The sequence below is a fragment of the Lissotriton vulgaris genome, chromosome 5 (genome assembly GCF_964263255.1).
Source record: "Lissotriton vulgaris chromosome 5, aLisVul1.2, whole genome shotgun sequence".
In the NCBI taxonomy this organism is placed as follows: domain Eukaryota; kingdom Metazoa; phylum Chordata; class Amphibia; order Caudata; family Salamandridae; genus Lissotriton; species Lissotriton vulgaris.
Genome location: NC_141693.1, coordinates 1,209,709,628 through 1,209,721,688, shown reverse-complemented (window position 1 = coordinate 1,209,721,688; position 12,061 = coordinate 1,209,709,628). Strand labels below are relative to the sequence as shown.

The 12,061-nt window shown below is 42.1% G+C and overlaps 1 protein-coding gene across 1 annotated transcript; it reads right to left on the bottom strand.

The window, feature by feature from the left end:
• Positions 1-10,001: 10,001 nt before the first annotated feature.
• LOC147712294 (olfactory receptor 6F1-like) lies at positions 10,002-10,943 on the bottom strand. The gene has a single exon (XM_086919615.1). It carries the CDS (start codon positions 10,941-10,943, stop codon positions 10,002-10,004), a length of 942 nt encoding a protein of 313 aa, XP_086775741.1.
• Between the last annotated feature and the right edge of the window lie 1,118 nt (positions 10,944-12,061).

The following is a 12,061-nucleotide window of genomic DNA, read 5'->3' as shown; positions in this document are numbered from 1 at the left end:
AAATCGTTTTTTAAACACCTTTTTGTCTTGGGAAGAGACAGCACTAGTCTGTCTCCTTAACACTTCCTGGACTCTTCTCACTGCAATCTGGGGCGCAGGTAGGCTGCAACTCACAAGATGGAGGAGAGTGATTTGGGGTGCACCCAGCAAGGCCTTAAGGGGCTAGGGCAGGTGTGAGAGGAGGGCTCAGACTTGCATGGTAGCTGAATAGCCAATGATAATATCCCATGGGGACAGTTCACAAAATGAATTACACCTTGAGTACTTTGGAGATGCAGATTTAATAATTCCAATACCACTCTGGGACTGTTTTATTTACATCACAGGTGAGAGGACCGGACGGTACTAAAATCACCTCCAAGAAGAGGTCCCACGACAATCTCCCACATGAAACCCCAGATTGTTAATTGTTTTTGTAACTCCACTGGTATGATGCAAGGAACTTGCAATTACTGAACAACTGCATCCACAACCACACAAAAGCAACCGTCTAAATCCTACTACCTCGCTATTAAACATAGCCTTTAGAGTAGTTTTCTCCTCTCAGGTTGACACAACGCTAACTACACCTCAATTGATAATCTTATAACTAAATATTGGAGGTGGACCGTTTCTGGTCTCTACTTCTAATATGGCACTCGAACCTCGCCAATAATTTAATGACCATTAACCTTGGTTTATAGTCTTTCTTTCATGTCTTTCCTTTTTTTGTCATAGTCTTTTTTTGTCATAGTTTTTTTTTCAGTTCACCAATTGCTGACAAAAAAAATATTATTTACTCATCCCCCAGTTTTACAATGCCACTAATTTAATTTAAAAACATTTCCAAGTCTGAAAATGATCCTACCAAAATGGTGCGGGAAAAGTTCTGAAAGTAGGCAGCCATTTTGTTACAATTGCGGTCTAGTTACTCACATGTGAGCATGACTGGGCTTTTTCTGCCAGTATTTAAACAACATCGGGCTGAAGATACGCTAATATGCGGTCTGCCCGGGTACCAATAGGTGTCATTGACGATGAGTGCTGAGCCAAGTAAGATCTTTTTTTCCCTAACAGGAACCAAGGACCCCTGATAATCACTTGGTTTTCCCTCAAGGCCACACTATGGGGAATAACTAACCAGTATTTAGTTTTTTACCCATGGGCCGTCCCTTGACTTAAATACTTTAAATACATTCGTCTAGTGTTACTACAAGCCCCTCCACCCTGGCAGTCCAAGGAGGCACAACATTTCAAAAACAGAAGTATGTTCTCACAAATTGTGAACAGTATGTTTATATGTTTGTTTTGTTTTGTCATGTTTGCTCACAAGTGTTTCTCTCTTTTTACCAATGTTTCTAATGATTAACCATGCTTTCTCACAATAGAGTAGTCCGATGTGTTCCAAGGTGTCACATTGGATACAAGCACTAATTATACATTTTACTACTAAGGGCACCAACAAAAACTATAGAGGAACGCATTGATTTAAGCACTGCACACAGGTTGGACCTGCCCACGTGAAATGTGGGCAGGCACTATGTACTAATCTCTTTGTCACTTTATCTCCTTGAACAGATACTACGAGTCTGATTTCAACTGTCTGTATTTAATCTTGGTGCTCACACATTAGGTGTGCATCTGTTCTTTATTATATAATTTCTTTAGTGTAGGATTGTTTTTCTCACAGAGTGGTACGTATGGGGCTGGTCCCCATGTGGTCCTGAAGAAGAGGTTTAGGGGACACCTCGAAACATGCCGACCAAATACTAGGGATAGTATACACATAACAGTTACACTTACTCCCTACTATTAACGCCTTTTTATCAATACCAACTAGGAGCAGGAATAAATGAATCACTCACTAGCTAGGTATTTTTAGCATCACCATCACCACTCCCCTATACATTGCACTACACATTTTTTCACAAAAAGTGCTTTTACGTAGTTCCACAAGTTTGCAACACGCCCCAGACAGTAGCTGTCTGGGAAGGTCCCAATGATGAAGCATGTCACCTAGGGGCAACCCTTGGTGAGTGAGGGGACTCAAGAAGAGAATTTTCTCTTCTTAGATTTGGAGATTGGAGATTTAGATTTCACACATATAGCGCAGCCCTTCCCTAAAATTGGCTAGGTTCTCTGATCTGTCATTTACAGATTTGTTAATAACTATACACAGTCTAGAGGATGAACCTAACGTCTACGTCCATCTCCCCCTTTTCGTTTATAATACCTATGAGGGCCTTAATTACAAGTTAAACATGTGTAGAGGTTCAGGGTGGCAAAATTAACAATTGAAAATGGTATCTCTACACATATCTACTCCTATCACAAATTAAAATCCAAGGAGTGGGAAGTAATTAAGTGGGCCCAGATTTACCAGGCTTAAAATGGCACAGAATTCCCTGTTCACTAGTGTTTAATACCAAATGGTAATGGTAAATAGGCTTCTACCATTTGCAAAAAGCTGCTAGTAAATGGAAGCATTTAATCCCAAAGAATTGGCAATTTAATTTGTTTTTATGCAGGTTGTAAATACAAACAAGGGCATTTGAGCAGGGTGGAGGAGAAGGAAGGGTCGTTCGGAAATTGTGGATGGGAAAGGGAAGATTAGTTCTGACAAGTGGAGCATTTAGTGCTACCTCTTGCCAGAGATACAAGTTGGGATGTGGTTGGGGACACAGGTTGGCAGCCAAAGTCTAGTGCAATTTTACAAACTGGTTTTACAGGTAAAATTTGATCCTGTGGACCAGTCATGACCCGAATGGCAATACCACACGATCTAACACATAGTCAGGTCCTAAGTGTCTAGTTGTTGAGGAGACCCCTAATTCCCTGGTCCCAGAACCCAAGCCATTGTATTCTGAAGAGTAGGGTAGTTAACTACAGCCATGAAATGTCTTTTTAATTTTATGGATGGGCTGAAATTATGCACTCATTTTAAAAGATTCACATAAATGGTGGTGGAGAGGGGAGCCAAGGGATGGAGAGCTTATAACCTGGCAGGCACTGAAATTACCACAGTTACTGCTTTCCCTTATTTAGGGGTCCTTTTCGACGAGAAGGGCTCATGCAAGCCACTTATAAATCTAAAAGAAATGTTTTTTCCAAGTCAGTGGCATCTGTGTTCGATTTTGCAAGTCCTTTATTGACTAAATTAATTAAGACTCTCATTCAAAACTATCAGTCGAAGTGCATCTCTTTGGCTTCATACGGGAGTGATATTTGTGGCTGTAAAAAAAAACATGGCTTGAAAGAATTAATTTCTGAGACAACTCCTGGCAGTGCACCAATTGAACCTGCAAGGCACACGGGTGAGTTACAGACATGGGCAGGCTCACCTTGACAAATGTTTGACTACAAGGGGCCGCTCTCGCTCTGACACCCTTTCGAGCACATACTGCTGTGAAACTCGATCATATTCAAAGTATGAATACAAGACCCATACGTGAGTATAGGGTTAGTTTTGGACCCTTTCATTTAAAAAGGAGGGCAGGATTACAGTCCTGAAGAAAGCCGGGAAAGACAAAATAGGCGGCTACAAGGCCAGCTCTAGGGAGGTACAACCGGCGCCATTGCACCGGGTGCTGACTTCTGGGGGCCCGTGTTTACAATTATGTTAGATTTTTAAAAGCACCTGCTTCCGCATTTCGTGCGTCCAGCATCTTTCATACAATAAAAATGTCCAGATAACTCTGGTGATTAATGTTCTTCCTGGAGTGAGATCAGAGTTTTGTTTAGTGGAAGTTTTGACTCAACCAAAAGTAGTGCAGAGTGTTAAAGTATCTGTACCGTGCAGATCACAGAGTGCATTTAATCTAAAGAGGTCAGAGATGTTGTCAGAGAGATCATTTTGTTTCTTGCAGTGTATAAATTAAAATCCTGATATAGAACAGTGAGCTAATAACTGTCATCAAAAGCTGCATGCAAACTGCAAAGTATATATTAGAGTGTTATGATTTTCCCCCAGTCTTTCATTATTCTAACCTTGCAAAATAGAATAATTTTGGTTAAAAAAAAAACTATTCTAAATATTAAATGTAATCCTGAACTATGGTGTTATGTTTTAAATTCTAAGCTTGTGTTTCTCCACACCAAGCACTCTTAAACTATACCAGTATGGTTGACATGTGACTCTTACACCTTATATTCCTCTGTGTTATGTAACTTTCTAAAACACTGATTTACACACGTGTGATTGATTGTCTCTGTGATAACAAGTTTTTTTTTTTACTCTGTGTAATGAGCGTGTGATTTAAAGTGCTCTGACACCCAACACTGGTATGAGCAGCGCTATAAATGTAATTAAATCCATCTCAGCGAGTGAGTGGTTATGGAGAGGTGAAGGGAAACTGCTGGAAACTTGAGAAGAAATGGCACAGTGAACAAACTCTGGACAGCCACGCAGCACACAAGGACGCCATCCGCGACCACCACCACCTCATCAGGGCGGCCAAGAGGACCTCCTTTAAAGACCACCTCGACAACAACACACACAATAGCAAGGAGCTCTTCAACATCATGAAGGAACTCTCCAACCCCAGCTCCAACATCAATAACATCCCGCCATCGCAAGCCCCGTGCGACTCCCTTGCCACCTCCTTCCACCGTATGATAGCAGACATCCACAACAGCTTCAACACCCAGACAGCCCCAACAGACAGTAACACAACAGACCCTCCGCACACCATCGACCACGACCCCCTGCTAGCCTGGGCCAGAGTGAGCATCGATGACACCATCAAGACCATGCGCACAATCCACTCTCGTTCTCCGTCAGACCCACTCCCGCACCACGTCTTCAACAGAGCAAGCAGCTCCATCGCACCCCACCTGCGCGACGTCATCAATCTCTCCCTCGCGACCGCGACCTACCCAGAGATCTGGAAACAGGCCGAGATCAATGCCCTACTCAAAAAACCTAAGGCAGACCCAAGAGACCTCAAGAAATTCTGGCCAATCTCTCTGATCCCCTTCCTGGCCAAGGTCATCAAGAAAACCGTCAACAGACAGCTAACCCAATACCTTGAAGAAAACAGAATCCTGGGCCCTTCCCAGTCAGGGTTCAGCAGCAACCACAGCACTGAGACTGCCCTCATCACCACCACCGATGACATCAGGACCCTGCTGGACAACTGTGAGACCGCAGCACTCATCCTCCTAGACCTCTCTGCCGCCTTCGACACCGTCTGCCACCGCACACTATGCGCACGCCTCCACGCCGCATGGATCCGAGACAAGGCTCTGGATTGGACCACCTCCTTCCTCTCAGGCAGAACCCAGAGCGTCTGCCTTCCCCCATCCCGATCCAAAGCTTCTGAGATCATCTGCGGCGTACCCCAGGGATCCTCCCTCAGCCCAAGGTGGTTCAACATTTACATGGCCCGCTCGCACATGTTTGGCCGACAGCACGACCTCAACATAATCTCCTATGCCGATGACACTCAGCTGATCCTCTCCCTCACCAAGGACCCCATCACCGCCAAAGCCAACCTACACGAAGGAATGAAGGCCATTGCCGACTGGATGAATACCAGCCGTCTGAAGCAGAACTCGGAAAAGACGGAGGTCTTCATCCTCGGCTCCAACCCTTCAGCCTGGGATGACTCCTGGTGGCCGACGGCACTGGGGGCAGCCCCGACACCCACCAACCACGCAGGCAACCTGGGAATCATCCTCGACTCAACGCTCTAAATGACCAAGCAAGTCAACGCCGTCTCCTCCTCCAGCTTCAACACCCGCTGCATGCTCCGCAAGATCTACAGATGGATCCCGACAGATACAAGAAAGAGAGTCACCCAGGCCCTCATCAGCAGCAGACTCGACTACGGAAACGCCCTCTACGAGGGAGCCCCAACCAAGCTCATCAAATGACTACAACGCATCCAAAACACCTCGGCACGACTGATCCTCGACGTATCATGCCACGGCCACATAACCGCCACCTGAGAAACCTGCACTGGCTCCCTGTCAACAAGAGGATATCCTTCAAGCTCCTCACCCACTCACACAAGCAACTCCACAAGACCAGCCCTACCTCCACAGACGGCTCTCCTTCTACATCCCCAACCTCCAGCTAGGCTCCGCCGACCTCTCTCTCACCACCTTCCCGCGCATCCGAAGAACAACCACCGGTGGGAGATTCTTCTCCCACCTCGCCGCCCAGACATGGACAACCTCCCACTGAGCCTACGACAGACCCAAGACCTGCCGACCTTCAGGAGGATACTCAAGACCTGGCTGTTCGATCAGTAGCGCCCCCCCCCCCCAGCGCCTTGAGACCCTCGCGTGTCTGTAGTGTGCTTTACAAATGATTGCTTGATTGATTGAAGGGCACTGTTAAAGGGTGGTAGTGAGGGAATCCATGGCTAAGATGGTTGTTGGGGGGCACCAACAAACATTGTCACACAGGGCGCCACCAGCGCTAAAGCCAGCCCTGGCCGGCTGAAACATGTTGACATATCTGCCTTGAGGTGGTGCATAATTGACCGTGTCACCACCATCCTCTTAGACCTTCTTAACCCTGGCCAGGGAGTCCTGGAATAAAATAGGTATTGGGATATCCCTGAGCTAGATTTAACATCATTTTCTGCACTTACTCCTCAATTGATCCCTACTACTATTTGTGTTTGTTTTATCTCCCTCCACCCTATTGCTCCACCCCATGCGTTGATCTGCGCAGGGGTGTGTCCAGCAGCCCAATGATGAAGCATGCCACATTTGTGTGGGTGAGGGCAGTTTTTCAAACAAGTTGACTTTGCCTTATATAATTCTTTAAGCAATCAATTTTTCCACTCCAGCTTCTTTTTGCGTGATGAGTGCATCAATCCACAGGTTCTTTCATGATACATGAAGAACTAGGGTTGGTTACATTTGGGATTTACTGTCTATACAGCCTTTGTTAATATGAATTTCAAAATGGTCTAATCCTAAATTGAAGTACAATAGGATCATTTTGAGGTTCTGTATGTTACTGGATAAGGCCAAATCCATTTTATGGCTGAATTATGTTAATCTGTTTGCCAAGAGTTGGGTCACCCTAAATGGGACATTCATCCTGCGAACATCAGCAGGGGGATTTTATCGTGGGCAAAAAAAACATGTTTGTGCCAGAGCTCAGGCTGCAAGGGAGCATACAGGATTAGTAAATCATTTTGTTTGTGTGCTATAATTTCCACTTTTGGGCAAATCGAGCCTCATTTCTGTCACTAATCTCCAGCATCGTTTATGTTGACTCATTTTAGGTTGAGCCATTTGCATTGGCTCTTATCGGACCCTATCGGTTAGAATACAGTTGATGATCTAGGCCCATGTATTTGTGATAATTTCTCAGAACAGGATACCTTTTATTTTGTCCTGTTTTGCGATCTCTATTGTGTCCCTTTAAGACAATTTAGTTTTCCCCTACTCAAAGGGAAGCAGTTCACTCAGGCCAGACCCGCTTTATCTTTTTACAAATGTTATCTAATTCATTTGTTTGATTTAATATAGGCCCTCAGTGTATGCACGTACACTCACAGATTTTATTGGCTTTGTTTTAAATACTGTATCTTTGCCCATTTTTGTGTTTTTCTTATGCTGAGATCAATTCTGCCTCTGAGGTTGTTTACTTCTTGCTACTATCTTTGTATGAACATGTCTGTCATTAAATGTTTTTATTGTGTGCTTGTATCCTTTATGGTTTTTATTAACCGATTAAGGTTATTTGACTGACTGACAACTCCTGCCAGGAATATGTATTGAGGCTGTATTAGTAAGATGAGTGGCAAAACTGGTCCTAAGCCAGGTTTAGCTGAGACAGCAAAAAGTAAATTTTTCTAATTGTATATTTCCACTAAAGTTATCAAAAATCTGATTTTAACATTAAATAAAATTTGAAAACTAAGTGGAAAATTATCTTGATTCATTTTGATAGCATTGGTGTAAGCGGGGATAAAAATTAGTTGTTTTAATTATACTAAGGACTGTTTATGGAAAATCTGTTTTCAAACTGGAAAACAACCTTTACAACTCAGTCATTACATCGCACTCCCTTTTCATAGCAATCATTACATCGCAATATCCTTTACATCGCTTGTCATTACAACGAAGCCATTACATTGCATGTCACTACAAAGCATGTCATTACAATGCATGTCACTACAACGCAGGCAGTACATTGCAAGTCATTACATCGCATACCCTTACAACGCTTAGTACCTTACACTATCCAAAACTTACCCTACTGTTGCACTCACTGGAGTTAGAATAGTAATTTTTACCCCTACACTATCCAACACTTACCCTATTGTTACACTCACTGGAGTTAGAATAGTAATTTCTACCCCTACACTATCCAACAGTTACCCTACTGTTGCACTCACTGGAGTTAGAATAGTAATTATTACCTCCATACTATCCTACACTTACCTTAAACGCAATGGAATGGTATGCATTGTAATGGTATGCGGAGTAAAGGTAGTTTCTGAAATGCGATGAAATGGCATGCAATGTAAAAGAATGCATTGTAAAGGATGTTGTGATGTAAAAACTGTGTTGTAAAGGCATGCATTGTAAATGTATGCATTGTAATGTCATACATTCTTTAAAACTACACTGTGAAAACATCTGTCAGACATTCATTTACTGTGTGGGCAGACTGGTTCTAATATGTATACTACAGTGCTCTTAAATTGCAGCCCAGTTAGTGCACCAAGATGCCGGGAGTCAAATGTTTGTGTCATATACATGGGTGGAGGAAATATGCCTGGGAGCCTATATATGACATTTAATTTCACTGCCATTTGCTGAACTGTCTTACCTGTAAATGAAATATAGCTATTCTGTGAAATCTTTTTTATCTGTACAAGCAATTGTAGGGCCACACTATACACATTGTGGAACCTAATAGCAGTGTCACCGTGCACCGAGTCCTAACAACAGTGAAACAAGCATTTGCAATACAATTGGTCTCGTCTTTGGGACCTTATATGTAATTAGCTATGCAGCACATTTGCCTGGGTGCTGAAACATCTACTCTTCTTTAACTTGGAGGGAAAGTAAGCACCATACTGTGTGACAAGCCCGGTATGAGAATACAGGGAGATAAATATTGCCTTTCAACAGGAAATAGTATAGTCCAAAGTTCTGTTTTTAATATAAAATCAGGGCCTTCGGTGGTCATATCACTGAAAATACAAGATTTAAAAAAATATTATTGTCTACGGGTGCTCGTGGAAAATAATTTCTAATGACTGGAATCTAGAGAATGCTAAAGTGATTCTGGTATTTTACTGACATCTGCTGGTCGTTTTCTATCAAGAAAGTAGAATAGAGGTAGTTGCCAGACAAATTTAAAAAAGAAAGTCCCTCAACAGAAAGCAATTTTGGTATTTTACTGACCTCTACTGGTTGTTTCTGTCAAGACACTTAAATAGAGGCAGTTGAACAGAAAAAAAAGTCCCTAATCGGAAACAGACAAGTCCTAGGGCTGATCTCCAGAGTCCACAAAGTACATACACAAATAAGTATATAATAAAGTATATAGTATATGCTAAAGTATATACAAGTGCTCGACCTAAAGAAGGTCCAGAAAAGGGTAAAAAAATCTTGGGTGCAAATTCATATTAACAAATTCACTGTGCCTGTCTTAGCTGCTGCTTCCAAAACTGAATGTTGGAGTCTTGAATGTTTTAATCTGGTAGAGAATATTAGGGAAAGAATAATATACAGGATTTTGCAGGGCAAAGGCAGGTAAATATGATAAAGGGGTGATTCTTCATTGTAGATGTTATCCCAGAAACAGTTATTTTAAGCATACTTCAGACCCTATAACAGACCTGCCATAAACTATTCTCTTTGGCACCACTGAGTGTTGAAATGATAATAATATACATTTACAGCTATTATGAGATGTGAGTTGTATTGCCCATAATTAGCATTGAAAGTACACAAGTTCCCAAACATTTTTTAAGGGGGGGAAAGATCTTTGTAACTTTCTGGGCTTCACCAACCATTGGAGCATTAGATATACAAGATTTTATTTATTGTGCCATATTGTTTCTCAGTGTAGCCCTTCCAAATTGCTTTCTAATAGCGACTTTCATTTCTTTGTTCCTTAGACAATATATTAACGGATTCAGAAGAGGAGTAAGTACGGTATTGAAGACACCAATGAATTTGTTGATCGCCACAGGGTATGCAAAAGCTGGCCTTACGTAGATGAAGATGACCGCACCATACAAAATAACAACTACAATGAAGTGAGATGAACAGGTGGAGAAAGCTTTCTGTCTCCCTTTCCTGGATGGGCTCCTCAGGATGGTAACAATAATAAAGACATAGGAAATTATAGTCACGAGGAAAGAAGGTAGAATAGTGAAGCAGGCCAGGATAAAGACTGCACTCTCCATTATGCGAGTGTCACTGCATGAAAGTTCTAGCAGTGGTGCTACATCACAGAAAAAATGATTGATTATATATGGGCCACAAAAGTAGAGCTTAGATAACAAAATTACTGGAACAAAAATAGCCAGGAATGCAACCAACCAGCAGGCACCAGTAGCCTGGAGACAAACTGTCCCATTCATGATGCTGGTGTAACGCAGTGGGTTGCAAATGGCAATGTAGCGGTCAACAGCCATCAACCCCAGAAGAAAGAACTCAGTGGTACCCAAAGAAAAATAGAAGTAAGCCTGAGCTAAGCACCCAGGTAAAGAAATGATGTTCTTTTGGAGTAAATTGGGCAACAATGTAGGTACAATGGAGGAGGTGTAAAAGATCTCCAGGAAGGACAGATGGGAGAGCAGTTGGTACATTGGTGTGTGAAGGTGTTGATCTAACTTTACAAGTGTGATGATAGAGATGTTGGCTGTCAGAGTGAGAATGTAGATGAACATGAACATGAAGAAGAGAAAGATCCGAAGCTCAGTTCCAGTGGCGAATCCCAGTAAAAGGAAATATATCACATCTGTATCATTGTCCATCTTTTTCCTTTTATCTGTGAAACATCAAACACATAATTATTTAAAAAATAAGTTTCATAGTAGGCATGGGTGAAATTTAAATTACACCAGCGCAAATTGCATAATTTGGGAAATGTCACGGTATGCTTGTTATTCAAAATTCGAGAAATTACTCCATTACATCACTTCACATAATTACATGTCATTCACCATTAAAATGTATTGTGATTGAACAGCAGATCGAGAGCAAATGTTGTCGGCTGTGCGTATGTTTAAATGTGTCCTTGCACTAAAAATGGATTCACTGATGCATTTCGTTCTAAATTACAGTGTGAAGTGACATATTTGCATTTCATGTAATTAGGCATAATTTCACATAATTATGCAGAACATTTTCGTAACCACGCAAACAGCAAATTACGTAAATTTCGCACATACCTGCCTCACAATGAACAGGTAACTGTAGAAATAAATGCAATTGTCTTTTGCATTCTACATATTTAGGGTAATACTTTAGTAAGAATACACAAATATAGCCATGTACTAGAACTTACAATGGTTACAGATCAGCCAATCAGGCTTCAAGGAACACAATTATTCATGTACATTCCTTTTATACATTTTCACACCTCTAGGGTAGAGGAAAAAACCATAGTTAATATTCATCATTAGAAAGGATTTTGTTTTGGGGAGCAGTGATGGAGCTCCTGCGAAGAGGAGCCGTGAATGAGCCACCTCGCCAGCATTGCATGCTGGAGGATCCCTGAGGCTCGACGATCATTGTTTACGGAGCAGCACCGTGTGCGGAGCACTGAGCGGGCTGTCTGACGGGCTGACTGCTAGTCGGCCAGATCGTTATCTGAAAAGCGGAGATCTCAAGCAGGCCTAACGGACAGTAAAACAATTAATCCTAATGAGCATAAGTAAAGTACGAAGGCTTTACCCCACGAAAACGTAAACTGGACTAATAGCCTAGTGGTAACCAAAGCAAAATATCTAGGGGTGAGTATTACAGCCAACTTAGCTGAAGATACAAAAAAAGCATTGAAAAAAATTGACAATCTTCATCTAACTATATTCGGACAGAGCAATGTGGTTAAAATTACTTATTTCCCAAAATTATTATATTTCTTCAGAAC

Excerpts from the sequence above, each read along its gene's own strand:
- LOC147712294 (XM_086919615.1), bottom strand. The coding sequence starts at position 10,943 with ATGGACAATGATACAGATGTGATATATTTCCTTTTACTGGGATTCGCC.